The 17,057-nt window shown below is 54.2% G+C and overlaps 1 protein-coding gene across 1 annotated transcript in view; it reads right to left on the bottom strand.

Moving 5' to 3' along the window:
- LOC102694156 (reelin) overlaps positions 1-17,057 on the bottom strand; it is a 168,564-nt gene that overhangs the window by 16,105 nt on the left and 135,402 nt on the right. The window contains 17 exon segments of the mRNA XM_069192636.1: positions 502-677; positions 849-1,091; positions 1,433-1,539; positions 2,402-2,577; positions 2,845-3,022; positions 3,823-4,037; positions 4,134-4,288; positions 6,356-6,609; positions 6,871-7,064; positions 7,749-7,926; positions 8,630-8,770; positions 9,473-9,641; positions 11,977-12,226; positions 13,943-14,201; positions 15,082-15,232; positions 16,233-16,339; positions 16,341-16,456. Of these exon segments, the coding sequence (XP_069048737.1) occupies positions 502-677; positions 849-1,091; positions 1,433-1,539; positions 2,402-2,577; positions 2,845-3,022; positions 3,823-4,037; positions 4,134-4,288; positions 6,356-6,609; positions 6,871-7,064; positions 7,749-7,926; positions 8,630-8,770; positions 9,473-9,641; positions 11,977-12,226; positions 13,943-14,201; positions 15,082-15,232; positions 16,233-16,339; positions 16,341-16,456 (3,069 nt within the window).

Raw genomic sequence — 17,057 nt, 5'->3', positions numbered from 1 at the left:
GGTCTGTGTCCAGTTTCTATGGTCAGGCTGTGGTCACTGAGTCTGTCCTCTCTGGACAGCCAGGTCTGTGTCCAGTTTCCATGGGCAGGCTGTGATCACTGAGCCTGTCCTCTCTTGTCAGCCTGGTCTGCCTGTGTTTTTGCAGGACTCTGTGGGCTGGGCATCGGCGGACTGCTTGTCCTATTTTGTGTAATCCTGATCTGTTCAACACAATGCGCTGAATTACACTTTTGAATAGTCAAAGCCAGAATTCTGCAGTGTGTGGTTGGGTGATTAAATTGCAGTGTCCCCTTCTCATGGCGCAGAAAGACCTGCGTGTCTTCTCCATCTCGCCATGCAGGAGGCACACTGGCAGGAGTTTATGCGATGAGCAGGAGGGGTATTGGGAAGAGATGCTGTATGCTGGGAGCAGTATTCACATTTGTAGAATCTTTCCATACGCTGCCATGGGAATATACGTTATAGGAGATGCTGGGGACCTGCTTGTGGGCGGACTCTGACCTTGAACTGCACGATGTAGCCAGGCTGGACAATCAGCTCTCTGGTGGCCAGGATGTTCCGTGTTCCGTCCTGCTTTTTGTTGGGCCAGTACAGGTGGAAGGAGGGGTTGCCACAGAAACCAGCGGTCCGCACGGCATTGGGGTAGAAACTCCAGCTCTCCTCGTGGGACGCCCCCTCTGAGAAAGAGATGCAGAGAGACTTGGGGTAAGAAACAGAAGAAGAACAGAGACAGAGGGGAGCACGAGAGGGAGGAGAAAGAAGGAATGAGCAAACCCTGATCAATTTAGTTCAGCATCTTCGACACCCTTAATGAAATGGTACAGGACTGAGGTGTGGGGTTTGCTCACCGTCATCAAAGGTGTCCAGCAGGCTGCTGGGATTGATGTCAGAGCCGCCGATCAAGATATTGTCGATGGCCCACTGAGCACGCTCCAGGCTGGGTGTGGCCAGGCCGGTTTCCGTGGCGAAGGGCTGCCACCAGCGCAAGCGCGTGGCGTTAGTGAGCGCCCCCAGTGGCAGCACGATGTAATCCCTCCGCACAGAGATATACTTCAGGTAGTCCATCTCGTGAAGGAGCGTCCAAGACACACCTGCAAAGCGTGACAGACAGCCTCAGACGCAGAGAATCGACCCGGATACCTTCTTCTAACCCTTTGCCTCCGAGTACTGGGCCACGCTGCCTCCCGTCTCACTCCCACTTCAAGCTGTCAAAGCTTTGTGAAGACCTGCCATCTTCACCTGCTGCTTCTGTGCTCTTGCTATCACAAGACACGTGTACAGGTAGTTGTGTGCAGGATGTTTGGTGAAGAATGGAACGAGTCATCCCAGCGCTCAAGGGCTGGAGTTCAGAGCCTGATCTCTGCCATGCAGACAGGGGGCTCCTCCCTACACTGCTCCCAGTGTCCCCTGTCCGCCATGCAGGGGCGTGTACCTCCATCGGTGGAGTAGTCCAGCAGCACTCCTTCCCTACGGCAGGATGGCCGGTGACAAGTGGTCAGGTTGTCCTCGCTGCCAATCCTTGCCCAGTATTCGACAAACCTGCCACACACAAGGAGAGGGAGACGGGGGAGGGGGGAAGAGAGATGGGTGAGAGAGAGGGAGAGAGACGGAGAGATAAAGAGATATGTGTTACAGAGAGTAAGGAGAAGGAGAGAGACTGATCAAGAGGGGTGTGTGATATAGAGGAAGGGGAGGGAGAGGAGACGGATACAGAGAGACTTGTGACAGAGGAAGAGGAAGAGGAGACAGATACAGAGAGACTTGTGACAGAGAAGAAGGAGAGGAAGAGGAAGAGGAAGAGGAGACAGATACAGAGAGACTTGTGACAGAGAAGAAGGAGAGGAAGAGGAAGAGGAGTCAGATACAGAGAGACTTGTGACAGAGAGGAAGGAGAGGAAGAGGAAGAGGAAGAGGAGACAGAGAGACTTGTGACAGAGAGGAAGAGGAAGAGGAGACAGATACAGAGAGACTTGTGACAGAGAGGAAGAGGAAGAGGAGACAGATGAAGAGAGACTTGTGACAGAGAGGAAGAGGAAGAGGAGACAGATGAAGAGAGACTTGTGACAGAGAGGAAGAGGAAGAGGAGACAGATACAGAGAGACTTGTGACAGAGAGGAAGAGGAAGAGGAGACAGATACAGAGAGACTTGTGACAGAGAGGAAGGAGAGGAAGAGGAAGAGGAAGAGGAGACAGATACAGAGAGACTTGTGACAGAGAGGAAGAGGAAGAGGAGACAGATACAGAGAGACTTGTGACAGAGAGGAAGAGGAAGAGGAGACGGATACAGAGAGACTTGTGACAGAGAGGAAGAGGAAGAGGAGACGGATACAGAGAGACTTGTGACAGAGAGGAAGAGGAAGAGGAGACAGATGAAGAGAGAGTGCAGAAACGAGGGACTGACTTGGCTCCCCGGAGGTCCAGGTCATTGGTTACGGCCTGCCGAGAGTTGGCCCCCCCGAAATACAGTGCTGTGCCCTCTGCCAGCACCCCGCAGTCCAGACAGGGGCGCCCCCCCTCCACGCACTGCCACTGGTCTCCCGCAGAGCCCTCCCAGTCAAAGCGCTCCTTCAGGGAGGTCTGCAAAAGAAAGACACCCTGTTATTACTGGCATCACAGTCTCCTGCTTGTCAGGGGCTGAAGTTCTCCTACTACGTGTGCCATCAGGACACAGTCTTACACCACTTCTTCAAAGTCCTCTGCCTATGTACAGTATCTTTCCTTTCCGAACGAATGAGCCCCACTTCCCATCCAGGCTTCTATCTTTTTCTACGGCACTGTGAGAAAGCTGTCCACTCGAGGTGGAGAGAGACCGGCTGAGAGAGAGACTCTGGGCCCAGGCCGTACTCGGAGAGAGGCGCTGAGGTAGCAGTTGGGTCCGGAGAAGCCCGGGTCGCAGAGGCAGCGCTGCTGCAGACAGTCGCCGTGGCCCCCGCAGTGGTCCGGACAGGGCGGCCCGATGTAGAAGTTGTCGATAGCCCACTGAGCGTCCGAGTGCTGCTGGTAGAAGCGGAACCGCACTGGCCTGCAAACACACAGAGAGGCAGTGAGACCCCCAGACCCCCACCCCACAGCGGGGACACCCCGTCTCGGCCTTTACAACTCGCTGGCTCTTACACGAAGCACTAGGGGGGAAGCGCACAGACGTTTTTTCTTCTTACTGTAAAGTGCTTCGAGATGCTACTTCCAAAGGCACTATACACCCTAAAATAAAGTTTATGATTATATACTGTAAAAGAGCGATGTGCAGGGCGGTAACGAAACTCTGCCTGTGAGAACAAGACCTGCAGTGTCCTGCACATTCATTTGCACAGTACCTGGGCATGTGAAGGGCAAAGGGGCAGGTTCACCACTAGATGGCGCTACACTGCCGTTCAAAGTGAGCCCTGTCCTGATCTCAGACTGCATAAAGAGAATGACATGGCACTGCTGGCTGTTGTGTCCCTGCGGCCATTTCTGATCAAGGACAGAGATGGCACGTGGTTGCAGGGAGGTCAGAGTAACTCTGCAGGGTGTGCAGCAAGTCGGTACCACTGATGCTCTGCATCAGAATTTCACATACAAAGAAGAAACCGAGTAGAAACCCATTTTCAGGAAATATCTTACTGTGATCTGAGTTCTGATTGGGCAAGACAGGCTGGCAAAAATGAATTATAGTGTTTTGAATTAGTTTCATACAAGACCTGCTTGGGAAAGCCACAACCAACTAAACCAAGTGGATATTGCTAACAAAGCGCAGCCAATGAAGGATGAATCCCAAGTGCTCCCCCTCTGCAGCGCCACCGTGTGTTGGGAACGGGAAGGGCAGAGGCGGCAGTGACTCACGTGTCGGTCAGGGCGTCAGGCAGGGGGAAGACGACGCGCTTCCAGCCGGCGGCGGGGAAGAAGACAGAGGGCTGGGAGACCTGGCCGGCGCAGCGCGGCTCGGCGGGCAGGCACTGCGGCACCAGATAGCGCCACGACACGCCGAAGTCTACCGAGTACTGGACGTGCACCTGCCTCGCCGTCTGCTTCTCCGGCGCCCCGCAGCCCACGGCAATCTGGACAGCACAGGGCGAGAGACACCGCCACACCGTCAGCCACGCCGCCCCCCGCGCGCGTGGAGGCCTGCGGTGTGGGGGGGGGGGGCACCTCACCTTGAACTGCATGATCCAGCCGCGAGCCGGGACGATGTCATGCGTGACGGCGTACACCTCCCTCCCGTCCGCGCCGCCGCACACCATCACGCCGTCCGGGGCGCGGCAGAAGCGCTGCACCGCGCAGTCCTCGTGGAACATCCAGTGCTCGCTCACTGCGGGCCAGGGAGGGGAAGGACACCCAGCGTCAGTGGTCACTGCCCCTGCAGCCGCGCCCTCTGCACCGGGGATCCTCGGATCAGCTAGCTACTCGCCACCGACGGGCCTCCACTGGCTTGTTCTCCTTTACTCTTGTCCTCTGTCCCTACACATCTGCTTTCACTCCCCCTCCCTCCTGCTCCCTGTCTCCTCATGCTCTCTCCTCCCTCCCGCTCCCTCCATCCTCTTGCTCTCTCCTCCCTCCCTCCTGCTCCCTGTCTCCTCATGCTCTCTCCTCCCTCCTGCTCCCTGTCTCCTCATGCTCTCTCCTCACTCCTGCTCCCTGTCTCCTCATGCTCTCTCCTCCCTCCTGCTCCCTGTCTCCTCATGCTCTCTCCTCCCTCCTGCTCCCTGTCTCCTCATGCTCTCTCCTCCCTCCTGCTCCCTGTCTCCTCATGCTCTCTCCTCCCTCCTGCTCCCTCTCTCCCGCTCCCTCCTGCTCCCTGTCTCCTCATGCTCTCTCCTCCCTCCTGCTCCCTGTCTCCTCATGCTCTCTCCTCCCTCCCTCCTGCTCCCTCTTGCTCCCTGTCTCCTCATGCTCTCTCCTCCCTCCTGCTCCCTGTCTCCTCATGCTCTCTCCTCCCTCCTGCTCCCTCCCTCCTCATGCTCTCTCCTCCCTCTTGCTCCCTGTCTCCTCATGCTCTCTCCTCCCTCCCTCCTGCTCCCTCCCTCCTCATGCTCTCTCCTCCCTCCCTCCTGCTCCCTCTTGCTCCCTGTCTCCTCATGCTCTCTCCTCCCTCCTGCTCCCTCTTGCTCCCTGTCTCCTCATGCTCTCTCCTCCCTCCCTCCTGCTCCCTGTCTCCTCATGCTCTCTCCTCCCTCCTGCTCCCTCTCTCCCGCTCCCTCCTGCTCCCTGTCTCTTCTTGCTCTCTCCTCCCTCTCTCCTCTCCTCCTCCCTCCCTCCCGCTCCCTCCATCCTCTTGCTCTCTCCTCCCTGTCTCCTCATGCTCTCTCCTCCCTCCTGCTCCCTGTCTCCTCATGCTCTCTCCTCCCTCCTGCTCCCTGTCTCCTCATGCTCTCTCCTCCCTCCTGCTCCCTCCCTCCTCATGCTCTCTCCTCCCTCCTGCTCCCTGTCTCCTCATGCTCTCTCCTCACTCTTGCTCCCTGTCTCCTCATGCTCTCTCCTCCCTCCTGCTCCCTGTCTCCTCATGCTCTCTCCTCCCTCCGGCTCCCTCCCTCCTCATGCTCTCTCCTCCCTCCTGCTCCCTGTCTCCTCATGCTCTCTCCTCCCTCCCTCCTGCTCCCTGTCTCCTCATGCTCTCTCCTCCCTCCTGCTCCCTGTCTCCTCATGCTCTCTCCTCCCTCCTGCTCCCTCCCTCCTCATGCTCTCTCCTCCCTCCTGCTCCCTGTCTCCTCATGCTCTCTCCTCCCTCCCTCCTGCTCCCTGTCTCCTCATGCTCTCTCCTCCCTCCTGCTCCCTCTCTCCCGCTCCCTCCTGCTCCCTGTCTCTTCTTGCTCTCTCCTCCCTCTCTCCTCTCCTCCTCCCTCCCTCCCGCTCCCTCCATCCTCTTGCTCTCTCCTCCCTCCCTCCTGCTCTCTCCCTCCTCTTGCTCTCTCCTCCCTCCCTCCTGCTCTCTCCCTCCTCTTGCTCTCTCCTCCCTCCTGCTCTCCTCTCCTTGGTCTTTCTTCTGGCGGGACCCAGATGGCCTCCTCTTCGCCTGCGACCTTTCTCATGTTCTCTCCTTGAATGGCCTGTGCTCCTCTACTTCCTTCCTTCCAGCTCTGATTCACACAGCAGTCATTAGTCCGCAGAGCTTACCACGCTGCAGAGCAGAAAGACGAACACAGTTCTCCCTCACTGAAGGAGGATCGGCAGCCAAAATGTGTCGCTTGGTTCTTTCTGCACTGCAGTGTGGAAACAAGTTATATCTCTACTAGCTCTCTAGCAGCGCATGCGGATGCAGCGGCCCAATCGGACGTCACCAGCAAGACTGTACTGGACGTCTTCCACGTCGTTAAGACATCAGCATCGACAGCACAGTCCACGGCAGATCACAGTGCCGCCACAGAGCAGCTCTTCCTACCTGTGCCAATGTCCTCTGGGTGTGGCTCCAGGGCGATGCGGCCAGTGGGCACGCCGTCAGCGGGGGCTCTCTCGTGATTGGGCAGCAGCGAACCCCCGAAGGTATCCAGGATGGAGGAGTGGGGGTCCGAGCCGCCAATCAGCACATTGTCCAGCGCCCAGTCGCTCTGCTCTGCCCCCTCGTGCTGTGGCTGCCACCAGCGCACCCGGACCCCCTCTGCCCGGGCAGCAGGGGGCAGCAGCACATTCACAAACCTGCAAACAAGAGCGCAGGAACATCTATTACAAGCACACGCCTTTCATTCCAAAAGAGCTTGCCATCTTCCCGCGGACCGAGACAAGTCTGCTACAGTTACGGCATCAGGCCAGATTTTCAAAACCCTGGCTGCTGGAGCGTGGCAATCTATTCTGTGTTTTATATTTTAGACACTGGGAAAGCGTGGTGCACAACTGCAACAAAACGGCAGCGTGCAGTCTCACAGTGCGCTCGCGGTGTGGCAGTTTCCAGCGTCTTACCCCGGCTTGCTGTACTGATCATAGAAGATCTCAGTGAGCAGAATCCAGCTGATCCCCCCGTTCACGCTGAAGTCCAGCAGCACTCCCTGGTTCCGGCTGCTAGGCGGGATCATGCAGCCGTACATGAAGTAAAACTGGATAAACTCGGCACTGGTCAGGTTCAGGTCCACCGTGACCAGCTGGCGACTGCAGCCCTGAGGAGAGCAAGAAGAGGAATAGTAACAAGAACAAGGACGCGGGGACACAGGGATACAAGGACAAGGACAAGGACACGAGAACATGGACTAGGACAAGGGGACTAGGACAAGGACAAGAACACAAGGACACCGGGACACCAGGACATAGGGATACAAGGACAAGGACACGAGAACATGGACTAGGACAAGGACAAAAACACAAGGACACCGGCACACCAGGACACAGGGATACAAGGACAAGGACACAAGAACATGGACTAGGACAAGGGGACTAGGACAAGGACAAGAACACAAGGACACCGGCACACCAGGACACAGGGATACAAGGACAAGGACACAAGAACATGGACTAGGACAAGGGGACTAGGACAAGGACAAGAACACAAGGACACCGGCACACCAGGACACAGTTATACAAGGACAAGGACACAAGAACATGGACTAGGACAAGGGGACTAGGACAAGGACAAAAACACAAGGACACTGGCACACCAGGACACAGGGATACAAGGACAAGGACACCAGAACAAGGACACAAGGACACAAGGACAAAGACAAGGACACAAGGACACAAGGACAAGACACCGCTGGCACAGAGAGAATGAAGAGAGAAGGAGGAAGCAGCAGGGCAGGAGACAGACAGATAAGAGAAAGAGAGGGTCAGGCGGAGACTGGTCTCACCCCACTGAAGTGTAGCGCTGCCCCCGACGCCACCGCCCCACACACGGTGCTCAGCTTGCCCCCGGTCAGCAGCAGCCAGTTGGCCGGCGAGGGGGGCCGACCAAAACTGTCCTTCAGCTGGGAGGGGAGGGTGACCTGGGGCTCATCGCAGTCCTCTCCCCCCCAGTCCGGGTCACACCTGCGGGAGGGGCGAGGCGAGGGGGCGTCAGTGTACAGGGCGCTGCCAGCACCAGGACAGACACTGTGCGCTCAGGAACACCGCCCGGCCTCGCCAGGAGACGCGCGGTCTTCGCCCAGCCAGTCAGGAGAAACGGTTTTTACAGTATGTAACTGGCACTCGTGTGAATGTGACTCGAAAAGCGGCTACAATAGGTGGAAGGAAAATTCTATCACATCTGACTGCAAATCACACTCGCAGCATCCAGACAACAGTGAAAAAGAGACGCTCCTGCTCTTACGTTCACACAAAAACTTGTCGAAAATGAAAACAAGTCGCCATTTCAAAAAGAACGAGCCCAGGCGGTACAGACTAGGCTCTGGGTTACTGCGGTCATTATTTCAATGTCATCCTGAGTATTTCACACTGGACTGATGGCACAATGGCGGTGAGATCACCTTCCATCTGGTTTTAAAATAGATAAGATAATATTTGCTGTCCTGGGTTTTTTTTTTGCGTACCTGCAAACGCAAAACAAAACACATAAGACGACAAAAGAAATTGATAACAAACCACTAGTTTCATGTCACTCAGGTCTCTGCCTTTTATTTCCATTTCCCTATGTAACTGTACTGATTTGTCCTTATATCCCCATACAGCATCCCTGCTTCCTGACGCCCCTGTGCTCCCCCAGTGTGGCTAATCCAGTCCCACAGACACTCACAGGCAGCTGTCCTGCTGGCAGCGCCCATGCCCGCTGCACATGTCTGGGCAGCCATCGCCAATGTACAGGTTGTCCAGAGCCCAGGTCTGCTGTTTGTCAAAGGGCGCTGGCTGGTACCAGCGAAACCGGGTGGCAGGCGACCTGTTGGCGCAAGCAGAAGGCGGTGAGATTTGATCAGCACGGTGCTGTTTCTCCCAGCGGGCGAGACAGGGTAGTGCTTTCATGAGCATGGGTCTCACTGCAAGTCTCATTGCAGGAGCAATCGCCAAAGGACAAAAACATGTATTTGTTCCCAGGCAAATAAACAGAAACCTGATCCCACAACACTCTGTATCGTCAGAGTGATCTGAAGAACAAGCAAGAAGACAGCTGACTCTAGCTCTGATATTTTCTACCTACATCCAACAAGTCATTTCCAAGTTGTAAAGCAATTGGTATGCAATGGGTTGCTCACCTACAGGAGCTTTTCTTTTAAATGAGGTTTAGTGGGGAGGATAACTCTCAGGACACAGGAATATGGAAAAGCCCCAACTTTACTTACAGCTGCTGTCGTGGAGCAGATAAACTGACTTCCACCCTGCAATCTTCTCTTGGATAGATTACTACCCAGCACTCTGCCTCCAAAACTGAACAGCACGACAGCCACAGAGCAGCAGAAACGTTAATCTCTCAGCTTCTCTGTCCTGACTTCTGACCTTCCCTTGTTCCTGCTGTCCTGTCTGGATCTCACAGCACTTCTTCATCCTTTCACTGACACTGACTGATGTTTCTGCGTCTTCACCCTCTGCCTCCTGCCCTGGAGCTCAAGTGTCTGGCAATGGCCAGGGGCACAGAGGCACTGACCTGGCGTAGGGGGGAATGGGCAGGGTGACGCGCCCCCACTTGTTGTAGGTGTCGGACACCAGCACCCTCTGCAGGCTGTAGCTGGAGCAGTCCAGGCTGGTGGGCAGGCAGTCTCTCAGCAGGGGCTGCCAGGACATGCCCAGATCCAGGGAGAACTCCAGCTCGATGGCTGCACGCAGGGGCAGACACCAAGGGCAGCAGGAGCAGACAAGACAGGAAACCACAGGTTGCAGAAGACACTGCCACAGCTGCTCTCTCCCTCTTTCAGCTCTGCTCTCCTCCCTTCCTCCCCCTCTACTCTCTGTCTTAATGTCTCCCTCTCATGGCCCTCTACCCCTCCCACACCCCTTCTTTGTTCCTCTCACCCACTCATCCTTTATCCCTCCCTTCTCCCCTCCTCTCACTCATCCCCCTATCTCCATCCCTCACTCCTTCATACCGCCCTTTTTCTCCCTCATCCCTCACTCCTTCATACTGCCCTTCTCTCTCCCTCATCCCTCACTCCTTCATACTGCCCTTCTCTCCCTCATCCCTCACTCCTTCATACTGCCCTTCTCTCTCTCCATCCCTCACTCCTTCATACTGCCCTTCTCTCTCCCTCATCCCTCACTCCTTCATACTGCCCTTCTCTCTCCCTCATCCCTCACTCCTTCATACTGCCCTTCTCTCTCCCTCATCCCTCACTCCTTCATACTGTCCTTCTCTCTCTCCATCCCTCACTCCTTCATACTGCCCTTCTCTCCCTCATCCCTCACTCCTTCATACTGCCCTTCTCTCTTTCCATCCCTCACTCCTTCATACCGCCCTTCTCTCTCCCTCATCCCTCACTCCTTCATACTGTCCTTCTCTCTCCCTCATCCCTCACTCCTTCATACTGCCCTTCTCTCTCCCTCATCCCTCACTCCTTCATACTGTCCTTCTCTCTTTCCATCCCTCACTCCTTCATACCGCCCTTCTCTCTCCCTCATCCCTCACTCCTTCATACTGCCCTTCTCTCTCTCCATCCCTCACTCCTTCATACTGCCCTTCTCTCTCCCTCATCCCTCACTCCTTCATACTGCCCTTCTCTCTCCCTCATCCCTCACTCCTTCATACCGCCCTTCTCTCTCCCTCATCCCTCACTCCTTCATACTGCCCTTCTCTCTCTCCATCCCTCACTCCTTCATACTGCCCTTCTCTCTCCCTCATCCCTCACTCCTTCATACTGCCCTTCTCTCTCCCTCATCCCTCACTCCTTCATACTGTCCTTCTCTCTCTCCATCCCTCACTCCTTCATACTGCCCTTCTCTCCCTCATCCCTCACTCCTTCATACTGCCCTTCTCTCTTTCCATCCCTCACTCCTTCATACCGCCCTTCTCTCTCCCTCATCCCTCACTCCTTCATACTGCCCTTCTCTCTCCCTCATCCCTCACTCCTTCATACTGCCCTTCTCTCTCCCTCATCCCTCACTCCTTCATACTGCCCTTCTCTCTCCCTCATCCCTCACTCCTTCATACTGCCCTTCTCTCTCCCTCATCCCTCACTCCTTCATACTGCCCTTCTCTCTCCCTCATCCCTCACTCCTTCATACTGCCCTTCTCTCTCTCCATCCCTCACTCCTTCATACTGCCCTTCTCTCTCCCTCATCCCTCACTCCTTCATACTGCCCTTCTCTCCCTCATCCCTCACTCCTTCATACTGCCCTTCTCTCTCCCTCATCCCTCACTCCTTCATACTGCCCTTCTCTCTCCCTCATCCCTCACTCCTTCATACTGCCCTTCTCTCTCCATCCCTCACTCCTTCATACTGCCCTTCTCTCTCCCTCATCCCTCACTCCTTCATACTGCCCTTCTCTCTCCCTCATCCCTCACTCCTTCATACTGCCCTTCTCTCTCTCCATCCCTCACTCCTTCATACTGCCCTTCTCTCTCCCTCATCCCTCACTCCTTCATACTGCCCTTCTCTCTCATCCCTCACTCCTTCATACTGCCCTTCTCTCTCCCTCATCCCTCACTCCTTCATACTGCCCTTCTCTCTCCCTCATCCCTCACTCCTTCATACTGCCCTTCTCTCTCTCCATCCCTCACTCCTTCATACTGCCCTTCTCTCTCCCTCATCCCTCACTCCTTCATACTGCCCTTCTCTCTCCATCCCTCACTCCTTCATACTGCCCTTCTCTCTCCCTCATCCCTCACTCCTTCATACTGCCCTTCTCTCTCCCTCATCCCTCACTCCTTCATACTGCCCTTCTCTCTCTCCATCCCTCACTCCTTCATACTGCCCTTCTCTCTCCCTCATCCCTCACTCCTTCATACTGCCCTTCTCTCTCATCCCTCACTCCTTCATACTGCCCTTCTCTCTCCCTCATCCCTCACTCCTTCATACTGCCCTTCTCTCTCCCTCATCCCTCACTCCTTCATACCGCCCTTCTCTCTCCCTCATCCCTCACTCCTTCATACCGCCCTTCTCTCTCCCTCATCCCTCTCTCTGATCCCTCATTATACCACACGCCCCGTCTGCTCACCGTAGCAGGAGTTGGTGACGGAGCAGGAGGCCGAGAAGTCGAACTGCATGAAGGAGCTCTGCCCCAGGCTGATGTCCGTGCTCACGGCGTAGCGCGTGCTGGCCTTCTCGATGAAGGCGAAGGCGTCGCCGTCCGAGCCGCAGACGGGCATGTGGGTCCCGCCGGGGTGCAGCAGCCAGGAGCGGCCATCCAGGGTGGAGAAATCATCCTCCAGCGGGCCCCAGCCGCTGGCACTGCCGCCCACCACCACCTGGCACCAGACAGACACAGTGTCACAGCCTCCCGCGGTGAATGACAGCTGAACCCGAGTCAATCAGCATCAACCTCTTGTTGCAACAGAAAGAATAAGGTTCTGGATCCCGAGATGAAGTTAAACAGATGGGTTTTTTGCATGCAAGGAACAACAGAACTGAAGTCTTGTTTCCCGCAAGAAACGACAAAACCGAAGTATTGTTCAAAGTGCCGGTACAAACTTTCAGTTTATATAGCATTCTCCTGCCGCTTCTGACATCACTCATTATTATGGTAAGGGGGGGCAGGCACAGTCTATGGCCAGTTTACAGCCTTTTGACCAAATGGTCAGTTATATTAAGTCTTTTTATAATATGTCTTTGTTGTAAATGTCTGTAACAAGTCTGTAGATTTTATTTTACTTCTATTTTTTGTTTTGTTCTATGTTAATTTTGTTATTTTTATTTGCTTTGGCAACACTGATTGTACCCATCGGTCATGCTAATAAAGCACCTTGAATTGAATTGAATTGAATTAAGTCCCCAGAGGGTTTCTAGTTGGCCTCTGGAATCCGTATCAGTTCTCCCTTTCCTGCCATAAACTCCTGTTGCTTAGAAGTCTAATCTTCAAGCAGAAAGGACTTAATTTAACCCCATCTTTACATCTTGTATTTTACTTCACTCTGTTTCCATTCTAATTCTTTCTAGACAGAGTTACCAGGTTTCTGATCATCCTCCTGCCTTCCTTGTTCGCTCCATGAGTGAAACACATGTGGTCTTCCTCAGGTCTCCGTTTTAGGTACACATCTTCTGTAATGTCCTTGATTGATTGTCACTTACCAATATTTCCTTTCCTAATATTAATTTGTAAGTTGATCTGCACTGGCTCTGTTTTTTATGTCTGCCTGCTATTTCTGTCATGTGCCCACTGTAGTCCGAGTCGTGACCTACACTGCACGCTGTGTGTTACAGGACCCTGCTCCGTTTTTTAAGCTCAAAGTCTATGCATGTTAAGCAGAGCTTAAAAACACAAGTTATAGTTGTATATATAGTTGCAATGTCCCAACGGCCCACTACCCCCCCAGAAAATGACAGCATGCCCAACTGCTACAAGTTTCCCCAAGCAGTCAGTCAAAACTGTGGCCACAGTGCTTGACTGGTTGATGTGATTATAGGCCAGGCAGTCCATGATAAGGGACCAAAACATGCCTCATATCCTGTCCGCTTTCAGAGGAAAGTCTGATAAAATGTATTTGAAATCTGAAAATCACAAAACTGTCGAAATGAAGTACACAACACTCTGTGACTTCAGAAGTCATTCATACACCATAAAAAGAATGTCATATCCTGCAATGTCATTTCACGTGCCTTAAGTGCCCAGTGAGTACTGTATTTAATATACTACGGGACCCTATAATTATGTAATTATAATACAGGTTCTTCAATTACATGTTGTAATAGTTATAAATGTATAGTTATGGAGCATTCCGTTCGGTTTCAGATAATCTGTGGTATCCATACCATAGTGTTGACAAGAAAGACAGAAAAAGTAGACTTGTCTTTGTACAGCAGGCAGTGGAGGACTGTAGGTTACTTCTCACACACAGAACCAGCACTATGTGAGATGAAGGCACACGTATCTGAAGCAGCAAGGATTTGGCTTAGGAGAGTACAGATTGCTGACAGAAGAGCAGAATATATCACCAGAAATCGTGACCCCTGACCCCCCCCCTCACCTGGTCCATGACCCAGGGGCTGTAGAAATGCCCGTTGTCGGAGGGCTGCCACCAGCGCAGGCGGGTGGCAGGGGTGCGGGCACGCAGGGGGAGCTCCAGGGCTACCAGACGGCCCTGGTTGCTGCTGTTGCTGAACAGGAACTCCTGCAGCAGTGTCCAGGACAGCCCCCCGTCCACCGAGAACTGCAGCAGCACGGGCTGGGAGCGGGGGTCTGGGGGGGACTTCCCACAGCCCAGCCGCAGGAAGAACTGCACGAACCTGAGACCACAGAGAGAGGACTCATACAGCACACAGCCCATACTGGCATACTGGATACACAGAGAGAGGACTCATACAGCACACAGCCCATACTGGATACACAGAGAGAGGACTCATACAGCACACACCCCATACTGGACACACAGAGAGAGGACTCATACAGCACACAGCCCATACTGGATACACAGAGAGAGGACTCATACAGCACACAGCCCATACTGGACACACAGAGAGAGGACTCATACAGCACACAGCCCATACTGGACACACAGAGAGAGGACTCATACAGCACACAGCCCATACTGGACACACAGAGAGAGGACTCATACAGCACACAGCCCATACTGGACACACAGAGAGAGGACTCATACAGCACACAGCCCATACTGGATACACAGAGAGAGGACTCATACAGCACACAGCCCATACTGGACACACAGAGAGAGGACTCATACAGCACACAGCCCATACTGGACACACAGAGAGAGGACTCATACAGCACACAGCCCATACTGGACACACAGAGAGAGGACTCATACAGCACACAGCCCATACTGGACACACAGAGAGAGGACTCATACAGCACACAGCCCATACTGGACACACAGAGTGAGGACTCATACAGCACACAGCCCATACTGGCATACTGGATACACAGAGAGAGGACACACAGCCCATACTGGACACACAGAGAGAGGACTCATACAGCACACAGCCCATACTGGCATACTGGATACACAGAGAGAGGACACACAGCCCATACTGGACACACAGAGAGAGGACTCATACAGCACACAGCCCATACTGGCATACTGGGCACACAGAGAGGGGACTCATACAGGTACAGGTACTCAAACTGGTCCAGGCCAGTGGTGTGTACCTGGCGTTGGAGAGGTCCAGGTCGGTGGTGACCAGCATGCGGAATCCCTCCTCGCTGAAGAACAGGTTGTTGCCGCTGGACAGGATGCTGCACTTCCTGGACGGCTTGCCCCCGCTCACCAGCAGGAAGCGCTTGGGGTCAATGGATCCTCCTGCACACACAGGGAGCGCGGTCATGCCCAGTGCAGGCTGCACTAACTGCCTCCCCCTCCCTAACACACCTCCTTCAACCCCACACAACACAGGCTCAGGACCGGCACTGCCCGATTCCATTCCTAGCTACAGGAAGGAGAAAAGCTGTTATCAACACACATGATGTCTTAATCAAAGGACTGGAAGGGATGGAAAGCGACCAAGGTCTCCCACAACCCTGCTACTCTGACTTGTCATCATCCATGACATAACTTCCTGAAAAGCTGTCAATACCACAGGGAGCCCCCGTCTTCTCCTTGAGTTCGTCTTTCTGCGTCCCTCCTCGTCTTTCTGCAGCTGCACCCTGGGTACCACCCCTCTCAGAATGGGGGTCCTTACCTCCTTACAGATTCCTTAGATGTCCTTGGACTTAGACCTCCTGAGATCCAGGCTCCCAGATGGTTCAGCCAGTGGGTGCGCATCCCAAGACCGAGCTGACACTCCTGGCTCAGCTCTGTGCTAGATCACCTGCTGGTGGCACAGTGATCCCCCCACTGGCAACACCCACAGGGTCAAGCTGGACCTGGGTTCGGGTGGGACTTGGGATGCCCGGACTCCTTTCCACTTGCCAGGCAACAGCAGCTGAGATCTAAAGAGGTGCCCCTGAGCTTCAGTGCTATCTGAGAGTGTTACATCACTCCTGCACACTTCACAGAAACCTCTGTGCAGCACCAGACCAGGTGACAACAGGGATTTGGAATCTAATCTTTAAGTTTAAGTGCTTTGTAACTGTACCAAGCTCACTGGATACTGTAAATCCCTCTGGCATGTCTTGATATGAAAGCAAAGAAAGGTTAGAAATGAGGGGAGGCCCATCTAGCCCATTTGTTTCTCATCACTAACAGATCCCATTGATCCAATCTGGAGGATTAGAGGTTAGTACTGTATCATACTGGACGAACACCACCCAACACAGCTCTGAACTCCCGTCTGAGTGTGTGTGGATCTCCTTTACAGTACCTTCGAAGTCCTCCTTGAGGAAGTCAGGGTTGGGGTTGTCCCTGGTGCCGCAGGCCGGTCCCGAGTAGCCCGGATCGCAGACGCAGTGGGTGCCGCCCACGCAGGCCCCGTGTCCATTGCACATGTCCAGGCACTGCGGCCCGATGTACACATTGTCCAGTGCCCACGTTGGGGGAGGGGTACCACTGGAGTAAAAGCCCTGGTACCACCGGAACCGGACCGACCTGTACCAGGAGGCAGTGGTGAGACAGAAACAATGTATTTAGAGACAAGGAGACTGGGAGAGACAGTGGACCGATTAACAACGAGGCTTCTGACTAAGAATACAATGGAGATGCTGGAACTACACATACAGCCAGAAGCTATATCACCCTGCAGCTCACAACCGGCAGCCCACTGAAGCTCCGCAGGTGTGAGTCTGGTTTTAGTGGGACCAGGAGGGGGAGCTCACCCTGCAGTCTGTGTGGGTCCTAATGCCCCAGTATATTGACTGGTACACAATACTGTAAAAAAGGAACCATTCTTTAGATGAGACATTAAACGAAGGACCTGGCTCCCCGTGGTCATTAAAAATCCAAGGGCATTCCTTGAAAAGAGTAGAGTCCTGTCCATATTTTCCCCTGGCCTATGCCAGTCATGGCCTCCTAATAATCCCCCTCTCTGAACTGGCTTCATCACTCTGCTCTCCACCTCACTGAGAGCTGGTGTGTGGGGAGTGTACTGGAGCACTATGGCTGCTGTGACATCATCCAGGTGGGGCTGCACACTGGTGGTGGTGGAGGGGAGCCCCCGTTACCTGTAAAGCGCTTTGAGTGGAGTCTCCAG

Source organism: Lepisosteus oculatus, chromosome 7 (genome assembly GCF_040954835.1).
Source record: "Lepisosteus oculatus isolate fLepOcu1 chromosome 7, fLepOcu1.hap2, whole genome shotgun sequence".
Taxonomy (NCBI): domain Eukaryota; kingdom Metazoa; phylum Chordata; class Actinopteri; order Semionotiformes; family Lepisosteidae; genus Lepisosteus; species Lepisosteus oculatus.
The sequence above is the reverse complement of the archived record's forward strand: the minus strand, read 5'-3'. Positions and strand labels throughout refer to the sequence as shown.